Source organism: Hemitrygon akajei, chromosome 10 (assembly GCF_048418815.1).
Source record: "Hemitrygon akajei chromosome 10, sHemAka1.3, whole genome shotgun sequence".
NCBI lineage: Eukaryota > Metazoa > Chordata > Chondrichthyes > Myliobatiformes > Dasyatidae > Hemitrygon > Hemitrygon akajei.
Window position 1 is genome coordinate 170,256,551 of NC_133133.1, and position 19,742 is coordinate 170,276,292.

Sequence of the window (19,742 nt, forward strand, 5' to 3'; positions counted from 1 at the left end):
CATATTCAGGTCCCTGATTTAGATAATGAAGAATTTGTGTGTCTGTGTCTGTGTCTTCTGAGCTGTGGGCAGAGTACATACCCGGGTCTGCAGAATCTTCCTCGGGGGAGGGGGGGGGTGTCATGGTAGCGCAGCAGTTAGCATAACGCGATTAGGCCCGCAACTCAGGATCAATTCCTGCCACTGTCTGTGAGGAGTTTTATATATTCTCCCTGTGACCATGTGGGCTTTCTTCGGATGTTTCAGTTTCCTCCCACATTTGAAAGATGGAAAGGTTCAAAGGTTAATTAGTAACGTGGGTATAATTTGGTCAGTGCAGGCTCAAAGGGCCAGAAGAGCCCCTTCTTGTGTCGTATCCGTAACAAAAAAAGATGGGACAGGTGGCACCTGATGGGGTAGGTGGCTAGTTGCCAGCGTTCTATGCTCTTAGCTCTCTTAACAAATGCCTTCCAGTGTTGGAGATTCAGGATACTCAATGCCCTCGTGGAGGCCCACTCCACTGTGATTGGTGATGGGGGGCTTGGGACTTCCTGTGGGTTAGTGACAATGCCATGTTCTTTCAAGGAGATGCTGAAAATGATTCAGACTTTTTTTTTGTCCAATGCACTAACACAAACGCATGCACATTGGGGCTCTCTCTCTCTCTCTCTCTCTCTCTCTCTCTCTCTCTCTCTCTCTCTCTCTCTCTCTTGACTCGCTGACTGAATCTGTTTTTATATCAGATTTCTAGCATTTGTTGTTTTACTTTAAATTTTCAGAAACGGTTTCTTGGATAATATAGAAGCAATGAAGCTGTCAGAAGGCACAATCTAGCTTGTAAAATAATACTTACTTTCTGAATTATATCAGCATTTTGTTTTCTGTTCTGTAGCTAGTTTTGAGGCTGACTAGAGAAGCAGGAAAAACCACAATGGAATTAAAGGTCACGTGGAACGAGAATGTACTCTTTCACAGAAAACAAGTCTACGTTGGATTGTCTGCAGCCACACAGCAGTGATTATGAAAGCAGTTTTGCAAAACTGCTGTTAATTGGTTTAAGGTTCAGCAGATGAGAAGATCATTAAGAAACATCTTTGTTATGGTTGATTTCAGCAGTTTAGCACAGTGATTGCTATCAAAATATCATCATCTCAGCAGTGAGGGAAATGATTGAAAATAGACTTGCTTCTGATGTGCCCTTATCACTGTTCAACAATGGAGAAATTATTTTCATTAGCTGTTGGTAAACGTGAGAAGCATAGTAACTTCACTGACGTGGTGCCATCAACAGATCAGTCACATCTGCTTTCTGTAAAAAGCTTTCCCTTGCTATCACAGATGATTAATAAAGTGAACGGGAAAGGTTGAATAGGTTAGAATTTGGCTGGGTTGTGTAATAACAACAACCTCTCACTCAATGTCAACAAAACCAAGAACAGATTGTAGACTTCAGGAGAGGGAAACCAGAGGTCCACGAGTCTGTCCTCATCAGAGGACCAAAGGTGAAGGGGGTCAGTAACTTTAAGTTCCTGGGTGTCACAATCTCAGTAGACCTGTCCTGGACACATTTTATGAATTTAATTGCAAAGAAAGCACAACAGTGTCTCTGCTTCCTCAGGAGTCTGTGAAGATTTGTCATGTCATCAAAAACATTGCCAAACTTCTATAGGCATTATGGCCCGGTATGGGAACACCAAGGCCTCGGAGTGGAAGATCCTACAAAAGGTAGTGGATTTGGCCCAGTACATCATGGGTTAAACACTCCCCCCCCCCCCCCCCCCCCCAAAAAAAAACCATTGGGCACATCTTCATGAAACATTGGTGTAGAAAAACAGCTTCCATGATCAAAGATCCTTACCTCCCAGGTCATGCTGTTTCCTCATTGATGCCATCAGGTAGAAGGTACAGCAGCCTCAAGACTCGCACTGCCAGGTTCAAGAAGAGTCACAGCCCCTCGATCACCAGGCTGTTGAACAAAGCTGCACTCATTCTAATCCTGGTGCTCCCACAACCAATGGTCTCACTTTAAGGCCTCTTTATCTTGTTATATCATGCTCTGATTATCTACTGTATTGCTCTTCATTTAATTTGCATTTGCACAGTTTGTTGTTCATTGATCCTGTTTGCAGTTTCTGTTCTATAGATTTGCTAAGTATGCCTGCAGGAAAATGAACCTCAGGGTTGTATGTGGTGACATGTATGTACTCTGATAATAAATTTTACTTTGTACTTTGAATTTATACACTGGAACACAGGAGAATCAGAATCAAGTTTAGTATCACTGGCATTTGTCATAAAATTTGTTGACTATGCAGCAGCAGTATAATGCAATACCTTATAATAGAAAAAATGTGTATTACAGTAGGTATATATATTACAGTTAAAAAAGCACCGCAAGAAATAGAAATCAAAAAATAGTGAGGTCGTATTCATGGCTTCAATGTCTATTCAGAAATCAGATGGCAGAGGGGAAGAAGCTGTTCTTGAATCACTGACTGTGTGCCTTCAGGCTTCTGTACCTCCTTCCTGATGTGAGAAAAGGACATGTCCTGGGTGATGGGGATCCTTAGTGATGGACGCTGTCTTTTTGGGGCATTGCTCCTTGAAGATGTCCTGGATACTATGGAGGCTTGTGCTGTGGAAGCTGGCTAGGTTTACAACTCTCCTCAGCTTATTTTGATCTTGTGCAGTAACCCCTTCTCCCCCATACTAGACGGTGATGGTAAGTATATATGCTGTGAGTCAGTTTTTATTATTATGTGTTACATTTTACTGCAAAACAACAAACTTCATGACCTATGCCAGTGGCCCTGATCCTGGGCTGCACAAAGCCTGCCAAAGGACACTGGAGGTACTTTAAGCAATTTCTGTCCCATATAATTCAAAGTGTTGCTGTAAGCCACTCTAGGCCCCACATGGTTTGGAGGTGGACATTATTTAAAATTGTTTTAGCAGTTCATTAGAATCACATTTCAAAGCCCAGTCAGTAAAGCGTTTTTGACAAGTGTATCAGCTTGAATTGTTTTCCTGTCTGGTTCATAACTGTGACAAGTGCGTGTATTCCATGCTCACCGTTAGGAAAGAAAGTGCTAATATATGATTGAACAGCTAACATACAGTAAGATTTAGCCCAGCAGTCATGTACTCACCCCTGATGTCAATCAATTGTTTGATTTCAGAAAAATGCCTTGCATGGAGACCATGGCAGGGACGGACTCTGGAATAAAGAAGGGATCTACACTGTTGTCATATTTCTCACTGCGTTTGTTATTATCATCACATGCTTAATGGTAAGAGTCCTTTCTTCCAGTGTACTTCTACAGTTTACTACCTCATGGCATTCCAATCTTAAAAGAAAAGCCTGCCAATGGGTGTTCTTGTTATTCACTTTGAGAATGAGCATCAACCTTCCTTGCAAGAGTATTGTCAGTTTGGGAAGGAACTCAAAACTGCTTTTGCCATCTGTTTGCTGATGTTCAGAACAATTTTTAATGCAAGTCACGTGTAACCTAGACTCGCCCCAGTGAAGGGTCTTGACCCAAAACTTCAAGATACCCCTTCCTAGATGCTGCCTGACCTATTGAGTTCCTTCAGGAGTTGGTATGTATCATCAATACTTCCAAAGTGAATTTAAAGACCCAAGCAGCTAAATTTGATGACCTTAGTAAATGTGCAAATGTTGTGATGTATCACTGACCAGTCCATCGATTACTAAGGCAACACACACAAAATGTCAGAGGAACTCAGAAGGCCAGGCAGGCATCTATGGGAAAGAATAAACAGTCAACGTTTCAGGCTGAGATCTTTCATCCGGACTTCAGGTGAGTGAGAAGGTGGCAGGAGGGGAGGAAGAAATACAAGGTGGCAGGAGATGGGTGAGCTATTGCTACTGTGACATCTCCTTCAGGGATGCCGACCCTGAAGAAGTTTAAATCTTCCCTTCATGGGAGTTCAGTCAGACGTCCTCTCTCGCTGCTCCCCCCCTGTGATCCCTGCTGCCCTCTGACTCTTCGACCATGTGCTCACCCAGATCCACTCACCTGCCACCTGCCACCTTGCACTTCTTCCTCCACTCCCCCATCTTTTCACCCTGACTTCTTCCCTTCCTTTCCGGTGCTGATGAAGAGTCTCGGCCTGAAACGTCGACTGTTTATTCATTTCCATAGATGCTGCCTGGCCTGCTGAACCCCTCCAGCATTTTGTGTGTGTTGCTTTGGATTGCCAGCATCTGCAAATTTTTTTGTGTTTGTGATACTATCAATTACAATGCAGGTTTATACTGCCCACTGACTTCAAAGATTTCAGCATTTGGCAATCGCAAATTGGCAGCTGTTTTTAAGAAAAAGCAAGGAAAATCATTATCCTACAAGGCCTGAATACAAGGTTCTGTACATGCTGGACATCTTGAACAGCACACAGACAATTCTGGAGGAACTCAGCAACTCAGCTTCTATGGAAAGAATAAACAGTGTACACTTCAGGCCGAGACCATCCATCAGGATTGGAAAGGAAGCGGGCAGGAGCCAGAGTGGGGGGTGGGAAGGAGTACAGGTTGGGAGGTGATGGGTGAGACCAGGTGAGGAGGAAGGTGGGCAGGGTAGGTGGGAGTGAAGTAAGAAGCTGAAATGTAATAGGCAAAAGCGGGAAAGGGCTGAAGAAGGAAGAGACTGACAAGAGAGGACAGTGGACCATGAAAGACAGAAAAAGAGAAGGAGGTGACGGGCTGGTGAAGAAAAGAGAAGGACTGAGAAGGTAACCAGAATGAGAGATAGAAAAAGGGAGAATGAGTGAGAGGGGCAGTAATTACTGGAAGTTAGAGAAATTAATATTTATGCCATCGTGTTGAGGCACCCAGACTGAATATGAGGTGTTGCTCTACATCCTGAGTGTGGTTTCATCACAGCAGTAATGGAGGCCATGAATGAGCATGTCAGTCTGGGAATGGGAAGTTGAATTGAAATGAGTGGCCACCGGAAGGTCCTGCCTTTTGTGGTGGAAGGAACTCGACAAAGTGGTCCCCATCCTGAATCAATGTAGAGGAGGCTACACCAGGAGCACTTGTTACAAACCTGATGGCATGAGCATTTGATTTTTCTCTTTATATTATCCACGATACTACCTGACTTGCTGAGTTCCTCCTGCATTTTGTGTGTGATCCTCTCCAAGACCAACATCTCCAGCTCTGAGGCCCTAGTTGTTCTGAGTCATTACACTGTGTGTCTATGTTGTTTACGTGCCCAGTGACATTCTCCCAAAGCAGACGCTTTGTTTTGTGCTCTGTTTCGGGAAGAGATTACTGTGCAGAGAAAGAAAATGTTTGAAGTGTGTGCTCAGTTGTTTTGAAAAATTTTAACATCTGTACTGCCTCTTGGAATCTCTGGCCCATGATCACTCAAAGTGGAGAAGATGCATTCAGGATGGTATCAAATACATCAAGACCATGTGTGGGAGAAAGCGGAATTGCTACATAAGTGGCAGAGGGAGTGCGGCACCTCACAAACCTCAAATATCTGCTCTGACAGTCATCTTGTGTCCCTTCTGTGGAAGAGTGTGCAGTCACCGGTGACCTTCGGACCCATGGAGTGGAAACAAGTCTTGGGGGGGTGGCTAAGAAGAAGAAGAAAGTAAAATGAATGAATTTGCAGAAGGGTGTTGTGTGCAGTTCTCTCCAGTCAAAATAAGCTTGTTACAAACAAGAGAAAATCTGCAGATGGTGGAAATCCAAGCAATACACACAAAATGCTGGAGGAACTCAGCAGGCCAGGCAGCATCTATGGTAAAGAGTCCAGTCAACGTTTCAGGCCAAGACCCTTCAGCAGGAACCCTGTTAACAAACCTATTTGCTGTTTACATCCAGTCAGCACCATCTAAAGGGAGGGAGTGATGCGTTTGGTTATTCCATTATTCTTTCAGATTTGATCCTGGGAAAGAGCAATGGGCAATATAGAAGAAAGGGCTCCAAACATTTCTAGTTCATGGTTAAAGACCGTGGTGACATATCTGACGTTCAAGGGTTCCCGAACATTTTTATGCCATGGACCAATACCATTAAGCAAGGGGTCTGTAGACACCAGGATGGGAACCCCTGGATGTGTTGGATGTTGATGGTTTTGCAATCCAAAGGTTCTTCAGAGGTCAAGAATGAGGCATGAAACAAAAACTTCCAATCATTTCATTACGTGTTACACGAGTGAACAATGAAAAAGAAAGAAGAGCCAAAAGAGCAAAGAAAAGAAAGACAAAGGAGAAAACTGTCCTCGTTGTTTCATACTTAGACTAGAGTTCAATTCTATTCAAGTGATAACAATTAACCAGTGTACAGCACCCTATTTTCCTATATTTTATCTGGGTAGCTTTAAACCTAATGGCTAAAATATTGATTTCACACCCCCCCCATTCCCCACTCTGACCTTTTACCTCTTCTCACCTGCCTATCACTTCTCCCTGGACCCTGCTCCTTCCCTTTTTCCTATTGTCCACTCTCCTCTATTATACAACCCATGTTGTATGATAGGATTTTTAAAAGGTTGTGGTTACATTAATCCCACTTCACCTGAAACCTATTCTCATGCAGCACCCCTGAAGAATTATTGTTAAAAGGGGAGAATCAATAAGAAACAAGATATATCATATAAATACATAAAACTAAATTAATTATCTTTCACCACATTCACAAATATGAAATAATTTACCTTTCTCTTCCATTTTCCATAATTTTGTAATATTTAAGTATTAAAAAATCCCTCCCTTCCCTCTTCTGCTATTCCCCACTCTGACCCTTTAGTTCTCCTCACCTGCCTATCACTTCCCCAGGGTCACCACCTTCTACCCCTTTTCCTATGGTCTTCGCTCCTCTCCTATCAGATTACTTCTTCTCCAGCCCTTGACCTTTCCTATCCACCTGGCTGCACCTATCACCTTCCAGATATCCTCCTTCCCCTCCCCCCATCACTTTATTTTGGCATCTTCCCCCTTCCTTCTCAGCCCTGAAGAAAGGTTTTGGCCCGAAACATTGACTATATAAAGATACGAGAAAGCTTAGGGAAGTTAAACTACAAGAAAATAACAATTTGACACCCCAATCCAACCAATGGGAGGTGCCCTCAGTGTGAAGGTTGACCATGTCCACAAGGACTTGGTTGCTATAGTGATTGGAGATGCCTAGAAAACAATATATGTTACTGTCACCCTATAAGCAAAGACGCTCACGATTATTTCTCCATCTGCTGCCCTCAGAAGATCAAATATTGAGAGTTCTCACAGAGATCTTATTTATAAAAAAAATAAGAAACTCGCAACATGTTGCAAAGATTTCCAGCTTCAGCTTGAAAGATGTAAAAGTTGATTGTCCTGGTCTCAAGCAATGAAGTCCTCTTCCTACCTTGAGGACATCCTTACTCAAGCAGATTAAGATGGAACAATGAGGATGGGAATAATCTACTGAGAGTTCTTCTGCCACCAACCTCATTTCCACTTGCTGCTTGTTGTAATCTAACATGGCTTCTCCCGGTCATGTTTTCTTTAATGAGTGGAATGCCTACTAATGCTCCCATGATTGAGTGCAAAGGGTTCATGCCTTGAAATCAGCAGAAAGTTCTCCAGCACCTGCCACCCCAGTCCCTATAGAGTTTTCTTAGCATTTGCTAAGTTTTTCCCAACAGCCATGAGCAACAATTTGCAGGCTAGCTGTTAATTGGTTTATGCTCCTTTTGAGTAGTCATCAGGGGAGCCTTTCGGCCATTTGACATTAGCTAATGGTATCAACTGGAGTATTGAGCTGTGGTTAAGCAGCACTACTTTTTCATGCTGTCTGATTACTTAATCTGCCTTAAATAAAGACAGAAAATGCTGAGAATACTCAGTTGGTCAGGCTGCGCCTGTCGGGAGAGAAACAGAGTCAACGTTTCAGGTTCAAACTAAAAAGGAGATGAAAGAAATTTGCAAGGTTTCTTCAGAGCTGATGAAGACTCAAAGCAGTGACTCTGTTTTTCTTCCCACAAAGCAGCCTGACCTGTTAAGAGTTTCTAGCATTTCCTGCTTTTGTTTTACATTTCCAGAATTGGCAGGTTTTTTTTAAAAAATGGATTTTCACTTAACCTGCCTGCTGTGCAAACTTTGAGTGAACCAAAACTCACCAAGGAGGTGGTGATGCCTTCACCAATGTGGTCCCTTTATAGCTTGCCCTACAAGTTGTGCACTCACCTGCAATTGTAGCATCTAAAACAAGTTTTAGATAGCTTTTGAGGCCTCCGTTGGTCAGGGTCAACCATGGATGTTGTGTCTGAGTTGTCTAGATGTGCAAGTCTGGGTATTATGATATGGAGAGCAAGCTGCTGCCCACGTAGCAAGCTCCCCCTCTCCATGCATCTGATGAACCCAAAGGAATGGCAGAGACCGATACAATTTGGCACCAGCAGCATTGCAGGAGTTGCCAGGCAGCTTTGAACTCAATGTAGGACCGCCTTAGGTACTCCAACTTCAGATGTTCCCTCTGGGTTTATACCCGAAACCCTCCCCATGAGTGGGTGTAGCTGCAAGGCAGTGGAGGTTTGATATCAGAGTTTTCCTTCTCCTAGATGAGCTCCCAACCATGGCTGCTGAGCCAATTTGCATGAAAGTAACTGGTCTTGAGGTGCCAGTAACCCAACTTTGCCCCTTATCCTGTCAGTAGAAGTGGTTTCGCCAGGCTTAGTAGCTAAGCTACCCGTGAAGACCAGGAGCAGGACTTGGTTGTCAGAGACTATTTGAGACACGCACCCCCACTGTCCCCATTACCACCCCCAGCTACAACAACCTTAAGGAATCTTTTATGAGTAAGAAATTAGGAAAAAGAGGTAGAAATTTTGACAACTGAAACTCGTTTATTTCTGTAGATTGATGAGATGTTGCAAACTGATTGCAAAATGCGATCGGCACTTCTGTGTGAAATTGTATTGTATATGAATATGCGTATTTGCAGAGCAGGCTGGGAATGCAGCGTTGTGATCGATATCATGATGCACTCTCTTGCTCATGTTGTTCTTACTCAATCCTGTTCATCCTGTAATTTTACCATCTAGAAATTACAATGTAAGAAACTAAGCTGAGTGTAATTTTTGGTGTTTAGTGTTAAAGTGTAGTATTATAATAATATTGTGTAAAGACAATCAAAATGAAAGGAACAGAATAAATAGTTGAGGTACATTAACAATATTTAAAAGACATCTGGACAGGTACATGGAAAAGGTACATGCTATACTTAACACTAAACACCACAAACTACATTCTGCTAAGTTTCTTCCATTGTAATTCTTATATGACAGAACTGTGGGTGGACAGGTTTGTGGAGTTTAGCGGGATATGGGCCAAACTTTGGTGAAGGGGACTGGAAATGGTTCAAATTGGGTGAAAGGGTCTGTTTCTGTGTTTTATGACTCTACATCTATGACAGACATATAGATTTGCTATTGATAATTGCATTACAGCCAGTCGTAAAATCCTGATATTACAGCTTATCTCCACCCCATGATGAATTTGATTAGTTAGATCAGCTCTAATTAATGTTACCTTTAACAATTAACGTTGATCACTTCACCATCTCTAGAACATAGAACATACAACAGTTCAACACCTTTCTCCTTAACTACATGATATATTTGAATTTTTTTTTCTTTCAGTTTCTGTACAGGTTGAAGGAGAAACTTCAGTTTCAAATCAACCAGGATAAACAGCACCAACATATCAATCTTGCTTCCCTCCCTGCACAACAGCCACAACCAGAGGTTAAGGTTGCAAACAGTATGGTGCAGCCTGGTCCCATTTCCGGCACTGTGAGCGTTAACATCGATCCACAGGGTCAGTCCGCACCAGAGATTAAACCCTGCGTGGCATCGGGCCCCTCGCCATTCAAAATGAAGCCTGCTTGTCTCCAGGAAAGGTAAAGTAAAACGGAGTCTGTTAAAATGAGAAGAGAGTCTGTTCTTTGCTTTATGACCCACTCAGAGAAGAGCTTTTATCTATTTACGTGATTTGGATGTCACTGGCAAGTCTAACAATTTTTGTCTGTCCTCATTACTCCACAAATGTCTGGGTTCTTCACTGTCAACCTTTTGAGTCAAATATACAACAAACATAGAAGCAAGAAGGATGGATGTTTTGTGACAATCCAGCAACTACCATTACAGAAGCTGGCATTTTAATTCCAGATTGATTTAAGTACTTCAGCTTAAATTTCTTGGCTGTTATGGTGGGACTCAGGATCAATAATCTAAATGTTAGACATCAGTCCAGTAACAACCATAGTGTTACTGGACCTCAATACAAATTAGCTTATACTATATGGAAGTTAACATCAGTTACAACTGATTATTGAACATCTTTTAGAATAGGTATTCCCAACCTTTTTATGACATAAACCAATAGGTCTGCAGATCCCAGGTTGAGAACTCCTGTTTTAGAGGTTTCTTTCAGAAAAGTTTGATAGATTTGATTTCAATTAGGAACTGAAATAAAGTGTTGTAGATTGGGTGTCATAGAAGATGATGTCTTTCATCCAATCTATTGTTCTTCTTAAAATGCAAATGGAGGTTGGATGGCCTTTTAATAAAATGCATTTATGGGATACTGATAATTGCTGGCAAGACCACTACTTACTGACAACCCTGTTTTCTTTTGAGATGGTAATAGCAACCATTGAATGGCTTTCTAGACCATCTCAGAGTCAAAGAGAAGGTGGTGAATGTGAATTCATAGTGAGGCTAGACCTAAATTCAAATTAAATTCATTATCAAAGTACATATATGTCATCATCTACAGCCCTGTGGTTCATTTTCTTGTGGGCATCCTCAATAAATCCATTAACCATAATAGAATCAATGGAAGACCACATCCAACAGTGTGGACAACCAGTGTACAAATGACAACACACTGAGCAAATACAAAAAGAAACAAACTAAGAAATAATAGTAAATAAGCAATAAACATTGAGAACGTAAGATGAAAAGTCCTTGAAACTGAGTCCGTAGCTTGTGGGAATTGTTCAGAATCGGGGGAAGTGAAGTTATCAATTGAGCCTGATAGTTGAGGGGTAATAACTGTTCCTGAACCTGGTGGTGTGAGTCTTGAGGCTTCTGTACCACCTCTCTGATGACAATAGTGAGAAGAGAGCCTGTCCTGGGTGATGGAGGTCCCTGATGAGGGTGCTGCTTTCCTGCAACAACACAAGTAAGAAATGCAGAACAATTTCCCTGAGGAACATCATTGTGCCAAATGGGTTTTCAACCATCTGGCATTTGCAGCCAATGTTACAGATGGTGAGCTGCAATTTCTCCATTGGTTTGATGAGATATTTCAGTATTGTTTCTTTAGACTTTTGGGCATATTAACCAGTAAAATGATCATCATAACACTGTGGCAGAATCCAAGACAGTGAGTTCATCAGCTACAAGTAATTGTGAACAGTTTATTACCTTGTGGGAAGTGAACTAATAACAAATTGTCTGAAAAGAAATCAAATACCCAAACATTGGAGTATTGGCTCCATCTGTAAAGGGCAGTAAAGGACACTTGGTGTAGCTCAAGGATATGTGCCACGTCCAAACAGAACAGTACGTGTAAATCTCGGACATCTCAGTAGCTGGATCTAGCGTATGTGCCACATCCAAAGAGAACACCCAGTTTCATTTTAATTAATTTGCTGTTCTCCTCTGGTGTAAGCCATATTGTTGGTCTCATGTTAATCTTCACATTGCAAATCCAAGGCTACACAATCCTGCGTCACTCTCATCACTATTAGATTTTTCATCAACAGCATGCAGATTAGTGCTCTTTTTTTCTTTGAAACTGTAACTTGAACTTCTTAATCTTTTTCTCTTTCCTGTACAGTCCAGTTATTTTTGTCTGTCTAACATACTGTTTGTATACGAGGGGTGATTGATAAATTTGTGGCCTAAGGTAGAAGGAGTAAGTTTTTAAAACCTAGCACATTTATTTTTCAACATAGTCCCCTCCTACATTTACACACTTAGTCCAGTGGTCGTGGAGCATACAGCCCCTGGACCTCCAGAAAGTGTCCACAGATGGGTGATTGATAAGTTTATGGCCTAAGGTAGAAGGAGATGAGTTATACAGCTCTCGTTACATACACATGCAGTTCAATTCTTTGAGTGATTATGCAGAAAGTTTGAAGTTAATAATTCATCAGTTAATAACTCATCAGGGGTAGTTGATAAGTTTGTGGCCTAAGGTAGAAGGAAATGCAAACTGCTTTGAATTATGATATTAAACAATTTTGTAATGTAAAAATGTATATCAGTGCTTTGTTCTTATTCACACCATAACTGGAGTGGAGGTAATGGAAATTGCACTGTAAATATTTTAGTGGAAGCATTAATGAAAGGAAGACCACTCTTACAGTGTTTAGGATTTTTAAAGAACTTTGCAGTCAGCATTTCCGGTACAGTTCTTCGTGGTGATGCTAAAATCATTTCCTGCACTCTTTCATGCTTTCATTCTAATTTGTTTTATTTAAGGTTCCTGCAGTCATCAATTTAAAATACTGTCAGATCTTCCAGCTGCTTAAGCTTTTGTGAAAGGAAATTAGTAGCAAAATAGGAAGAGAAAATATGTTAAAAATTTGCAATCCTAATTTGCAGAAACAATAGCTGGAGCAAACAGTTGCTTTGAAAGGGCGTCTAGCAAAATCCAGATTTCACTTTGATATTGCAAGCATCCGGTCATGATTTTTTTTTGCATTAGTCTGAAAGATAACTTAAATGTTAGGAAAAGGATAGAGCATTGTAAGAATTGATCTTCATTGTGTTTTAATATGTTTCCATCACTCAGCCTCATATTTAATAATGGCTGCATCACAGCCTGGTATCAAAACACCAAAGCCTTTGAACAGAAAATCCTACAAAAGGTAGTGGATTTGGCCCAGTATGTCACAGATAAACACTCCCAACCGTTGAGCACGTCTATATGAAACGCTGTTGTAGGAAAGCAGCATCCATCATCAGAGATCCTCACCACCCAAGCCGTGTTCTTTTCTCGATGCTACCATCAGGTAGAGAAGGTACAAGAGCCTCAGGACTCACACCACCAGTTCAGGAACAGTTACTACCCCTCAACCATCAGGCTCTTGAACTAAGGGGATGACTACACTCACTTGTCCATCCGTTGAGATGCTCCCTCAGCCAATGATCTCGCTTTAAGGACTCTTTATCTTGTTATCTCATGTTCTTGTTATTTATTACTATTTATTTATATTTTCATTTGCACAGTTTGTTGTCTTCTGAACACCGGTTGATCTCTCATTAATCCTCTCATAGTTTCAATTCTATAGATTGCTGAGTATGCCCATAGGAAAATGAATCTCGGGTTATATATGGTGAGATATATGTACTTCAATAATAAAAAAAAGTTGAATTTTGAACTTCCCTTCCCAGGTAACCCTTCACCCTCTTGCTTTTCAAGGGCATTTCTGCCTTGGAAATATTCAAAGGATCAACTTTGAGTTAAAGCATTCCAAAGGCTTACAATTCTCTAAGAGATTTTTTTTGCCTTATTTCCATATTAATTGCATGTTATAGATGGGTGGTGGGGTGGAGATACATCTCTACCAACTGAGGCGTAAGGAGCTCCTTCCCTCTGGTAGCTTGCAGGTCACCCTTGGCCAAGGTGTAGCACCTGCTTAGCTCCCACCCCCGATCACGGTCGCGTGAAGCCATGGAGCAGGTGGTGGATGGTCAGATGAGCAGCTGGTGCGTATCACAAGTCCTGGTTATGTGACCACTGACACCAGGCAGACAATCTCTGAAGAGTATTGATAATGGCTGGGGTCACCTGTCTTGTAAAGACACTGCCCAGAAGAAGGCAATGGCAAACCACTTCTGTAGAAAAAATTTGCCAAGGACAATCACAGTCATGGAAAGACCATGATCGCACATGTCAATATGACAAGTCACATACTGATAATGATGTTATAGAGCAGGGGTGTCAAACTCATTTTAGGTCACGGGCAAAATGCAGCTTCATGCGGGCCGGATCAGTCGGACGCGTGCAAACGCAGCTTTCGTTGCCTCCGTTTTTTCAGCCTGCTCTCATGTGTCTCAGTCTCTGCTATAACTACAAAGTGTTTCACTTTACAAATTCCGTTTCTTATGAAGAAGACTGCCGAGCAAGACTGCCGAATAAACACTAATAGTAATTAGATATTATCTCGTGGATTTGGCCCGCGGGCCTTGAGTTTGACATATATGTTATAGAGCCTTTACAACTGGAAACATGCACTTCCCATCCAAACTGAGAAGAACATTCAGGATCTCATATGCTCCAATCAAGTCAGCTCCTCCTCTTCAAATCTCCAGTGGATGTAAGCCTAGAATGTACAATCTTCCTTCGCAGACAACCCACACTTTCCAGGTGTTATCTAGTAAACCTCCTCTGAACTGCTTCTAAAGCATTAACCAACAAAACAATATCCTGTATTGCACTTCAGATGTGGTTTCTCCAATAGCTAATATAACTGAACCAAAACCTCCTGATTTACATAGTTAATTTCTATAGAAATAAATGAAAATGTATAAAAATATGTTAAAATGATTAAAAAAACAATCGAATTGATTAGCTTTCTTAATGAATTACTCCACCTGCATACCTGCCTTTTGCAAATCATGCATTGGAATATCTGATCTCCTCGCTTTTCAGAGCTCTGCAATGCCTCACCATGTTGATCATATACTGCCTTTAATTTTTCTTGCCAAAATGTACATTGTACTCTCGTTTACACCTTGTATTAGCCTCCGACAACCAAGTCCAGCTCCTAACCTTCATGTGCGGCTTAACTACTAAGTATTGCGGAGCCATTTCTACTGACAGGAGAAGAGGCAAAGGCAGGTTACTGGTGCCTTAAAACCAGTCGCTTGGACAGATGGGGCTCATCAGGCGTGGTTGGCAACTCATCTAGGAGAAGGAAAACTCTGATCTCAAACCTTCACTGTGTTGCAGCTATGCCGACTCATGGGGAAGGGTTCGGGAATGAACCCCGAGGGGAAAAATTGGAGATCATGTCCCTAACGTAGTCCTATGTTGAGTTCAATGCTGATTGTCAACTCCTGTAATGCTGCTGGTGCCAAACTGCATCGGCCTCTGCTGTTCCTTTGGGCTCATCAGGTGCGTGAAGAGGAGGAGCTTGCTACATGGACTAAAGTTTGCCCTCCATAAGTAATGCCCAGGTTTGCGTATCTAGACAGCTAACACGCAGCATCCATGGTTGACCCTGACCAACTGAGCCTCATATCTTGTATTCAGAAGTTCTAACAGCAATCGCTACAGAGATTCACAATCCATAGTTGTTTAGAGAAACAGAGCAGTAAAAGGCCCTTCCAGCCCAGTGAGCCCACGCTGCCCAATGACACATATTTCATCAATAAACCGAACTAACCTGTACATCCTTGGATTGTGGGAGGAAACTGGTGCACCCGGAGGAAACCCAAGCTGTCATGGAAAGAACATACAAACAGCCTCCTTCCAGATCGCAGAGGAACTGAACCCAGGTTGCTAGCACTGTAATACAGTAACGCTAAATGCTATGCCACCATGTCTTCCCAATCTATAGTTCTGTGTATCTAAAATCTCCTCTATCTCCAATTAAATGTTGACCACAAAGTCCCAGCATTGGCTCTTCCAGATCCAGTTTCTTCAGTGACTGTTCTGCTGGCCCGTTGATATGACGTTTCTGACAGCTTCTCCTGCAGTATTCTGGATAAGCTATTTAGCTTGTCAATGATTGTAAAATATGCATCAAGAGCTTTGCAGTCATTTTGTAATTTGCATTGTCTTAGCACATCCTCTACTTATGTTTAATTAGCAACTCACACTGTGAACATTTAGCAGTGTAATGAAATAGTGCTTCAATACAACGTCCAATTCACTGCACAAAAGCAAACTCTGTGGATGTTGAAATGAACCACCTGGATTATTGCTTTCTGACAGATGATGAATCAACATCTATACATATATATAATTTACAAATTAAAAATACTCTAAAGATCAGGAGGCATCTTTAAAGAGATGTTTCAAATCAACAGTCTTCTATCAGAATGTATACAGTTTGTTGAAATAGTTCGTTTTTCAGATCTGCAGTCTTCTATCAGAATGTATAGGGTTTGTTGAAATAGTTCGCTTTTCAGATCTACAGTCTTGTATCAGAATGCATATGGTTTGCTTTCTTCGAAATGCCAGGAGTTTCAATGCATTCACTATATGAAGCTGCTTTGAGAAGGATTGGAATGGTGGTAAATTCTCATTGTTGAGAACGTGGGGCAGATTCTGCCACTCCTGCCCCATTTGCTTGCCAAAATCCCAGCAGACTGAGAGGGATACCTTGGCAAAGCAAATGGCAGGAGAAGCTTGGCAGGAAAATTGCTGCAAGTGAGTTGGTCATTTCATCACAACGAGTCAGATGACAGGGCAGTGTTTCAAGCACTGCTTTTACAGGAAAGACTAATTTGTTGAACCCCGTAAACAGAAATAATTCTTGATTTCAGAAAGGGTAAGATGAGGGAACACACACCAGTCCTCCATAGAGGGATCAGAAGTGGAAAGAGTGAGCAATTTCAAGTTCCTGGGTGTCAGTATCTCTGAAGATCTATCCTGGGCCCAACATATTGATGCAGCTGTATAGAAGGCATGACAACAGTTATATTTCATTAGGAGTTTGTGGGGAACTGGTATGTCCCCAAAGGCACTCACAAATGTACTGTGGAGAGCATTCTAAATGGCTGCTTCACCGTCTGGAATGGGAGTGGGGGGCAGCTACTGCACAGGATCGAGAGAAGCTGCAGAAAGTTGGTCCATGCAGAATTGCGACACTTTATGCTTCGGTCCCTCCTTCTGTTTGGCAATACTGCAATATCACATGAGGCTACTGTTGACACTCACATACAACATGATAACAACAATGGCAATTAATAGCAGAAACTAACAGACTGCTTCCAATATAAACAACTGCACGTCCCAATTATTCTTGGCCTGAAATCCTTTATTCACTTACAAGAAGCGGGCATCACTGGCAAGTCAGTATTTATTACTGATCCCTAATTACCGTTGGGGAGTTGGCAGTGAACTATCTTCTTAACCCCAATGGCTGACATGGTGCAGCTATTCCCACAGGGCTGGGCGTTCCAGGACACAAAAGCAGCTAACGAAGGGCATTGTGTTTCCAAGTCAGATTGATGTGTGACTTGGAAGAGTTCCCATGTCCTTGTCTTTCTAGGTGGTGAGGTGACAATCAGGCTAGTTGCTTTGCCCTGGATGGTGTTGGGTCTTTTTGAAATTGATGGAGCTGGACTCATCAGAGAAGATTCCACGCTTCTTCTGATGAGAGGGCGGCATGGTGGTGTAACAGATTGTTGTTCCTCTCTGCATCTGTGGCACATCAGGCAGCCATCTTGCTGTTTCTTTAGTGTTTTTGTCTGTTTTTTTTTCATGAGGCCGATTTGCTAGCTTGGCGCTCAACCCAGCATGGATGGAAAGTGTATAAGGAGCTGGCTGGATTCGAACTCACGACCACTTGCCTCGAGTTCTGCTGTGTATGGCACTACACCACCACCCTCCTGTGTAACAGTTAACATTTTACAGTACTAAGATCAGCATTCAGTTCCTGCCGCTGTCTGTAAGGAGACTGTACATTCTCCCCATGACCGCATGGGTTTCCTCTGGGTGCTCCAGTTTCCTCCCATATTCCAAAAGACATACTAATTAGGGTTAGTAAGTTACGGGCATGCTAAGTTGGCACTGGACGCTTGGTGACACTTGTGGGCTGTGTTGGTTGTTGACACAAACAACACACTTTACTGTCTGTTTCAATGTTTTGATGTACCTGTGACAAATAAAGCTAATCTCTCTTTAGATTTGGGTGGAAATGCGGTCAAGCGTAGAGGTGGATCACTTGCATAGGATATTCGCCTGTTCCTGTAGTCACAGTATTTGAATTTCTGGGCTCTGGTTATTCTCAGGGTGATGATGTTAATGATGCGAGACGCGGCAATGATGTCACCATTGAATGTCAAAGATAGATTGCAAGACTTTATTTTGGACATAATGAATGCCTGGCAGGGACATGTTCTGAATATTACTTGCCGTTTACCAGTCTATGCCTGATGTTGTCTTAGCAAAATTGCATAATGAAGGCAACTTGTTTAAAAATAATGGCCTTTATATTTCACGATGAATACCAATTGAGGAATGATGGAGCCTTCTTCAACTGTTTCTCTATCGTGAGATACATTTTAATTATCGCCTCCCATGGAAATTAATTTCTAGGCAAGTTGCCAAGGCAACTGTGTAAAATGTATGATATCAAAGTATAAATGTAATGCAGTAATTAAATTATTAGACTGATAACCCGGAGGGCTGGATTAATTAGATTAAGTAGACCCAAGCTCAAATGCCATCATAGCCACAAGGAAAGACTCTTAGCCTCACAATCTACCTCTTTATGACCTTGCACTTTATCCTTTACCTGCACTGCACATTTTTGATAGCTTTTACACTTTATTCTGCATTGTGATTGTTTACCTTGTTCTAGCTCAGGGGTTCCCAACCTTTTTTATGCCATGGACCAGTACCATTAAGCAAGGGGTCCATGGACCCCAGTTTGGGAACACCTGTGTCTAGCTCAATGCACTGTGTAATGATTTGATCTGTATGAACAGCATGGTTTTCACTGTATCTCGGTACATATGACAATAATAAACCAATACCAACGCCAATGGAATTTAAAATCAGTGAACAATCTCAAATTTACGGAAGAGCAGTTTGATGATTTCAAAGCTGTCGTAGAAATGAATCTGGTTCATTATTACCCTTTGAGAGTGGATATCTTCAAATTTTCCACCAGTTGGAATTTACAGAAGGTGGAGAATGGAAGCCTAGAAGTGTGAAACCCTATCCCAAAGAGGCATTGAAAATTCAATTCAATTCAACCATACATGAATACCCATGAGTACAGCCAAAGGAGACAGCGTTACTCTGGGGTCACGGTACAAAACACTGACAACAATCACACACAGTACAAAGCACTCATAGATAGGAAGCACATAAAGATATTTGTAAGATAAAACAACGCAAAAAAAAAAATCCAGACCTGAGCCATAAATGCTGCAGAAGTCTGTCGTTGACCACAATACAGCTTGCCTTCTGCTGAGCAAACACTGGGGGGCAGCACTGACTCCAGCCTGGACGCCGCGCCATCCTGCCCCCCCCCCCCCCCCCCCACTGGTGGAGAGCCTCTCTCCTGGTGGCTGTAAACAAGCAACACCAGGGCTTGAGGCCTAGTCTTTGCACACCAAGGATAGCAAACACACATAGGATATCAGTAAAATACAACCATGCAAAAAATTTAATTGTTTCAGAATTAGTACAGTGATAAGTACATCTGTTTTTGCCTGAAATGTCATGAGAGCCATTGGCCTCACTATTACTTTAGACATGACTGGTTGTATTTTACATCTTCAGACCCCAATATTGTGCATATTTGAAGGTGAATTTTCTCTAATGTGAGTTTCAGACACCAGATGTTCCCTGCCAGAAGAATTTTCCTTCCCAGCCTGTAATTATTAAAATTTTATGGCACATTGCTGTGAAACTTGGCTCAAGTTAGAACATTCTATATCATGCTTTCTGCAGGCAGCAGAGAAGTGAAATTCTTTGCTTTAGTCAGAACTTATAATTTAGGAGATTTTTGATTGGGGTAGAAAGCCTCTACAGCCTGCAGATAACAA

At 41.9% G+C, this 19,742-nt stretch overlaps 1 protein-coding gene across 2 annotated transcripts in view; it reads left to right on the plus strand.

The window, feature by feature from the left end:
• ptprr (protein tyrosine phosphatase receptor type R) overlaps positions 1–19,742 on the plus strand; it is a 264,810-nt gene that overhangs the window by 68,347 nt on the left and 176,721 nt on the right. For both annotated transcript variants that reach the window (XM_073059666.1, XM_073059667.1), the window contains 2 exons: positions 3,159–3,269; positions 9,636–9,895. In XM_073059666.1, the coding sequence (XP_072915767.1) occupies positions 3,159–3,269; positions 9,636–9,895 (371 nt within the window). The remainder of the gene's footprint in view (positions 1–3,158; positions 3,270–9,635; positions 9,896–19,742) is intronic.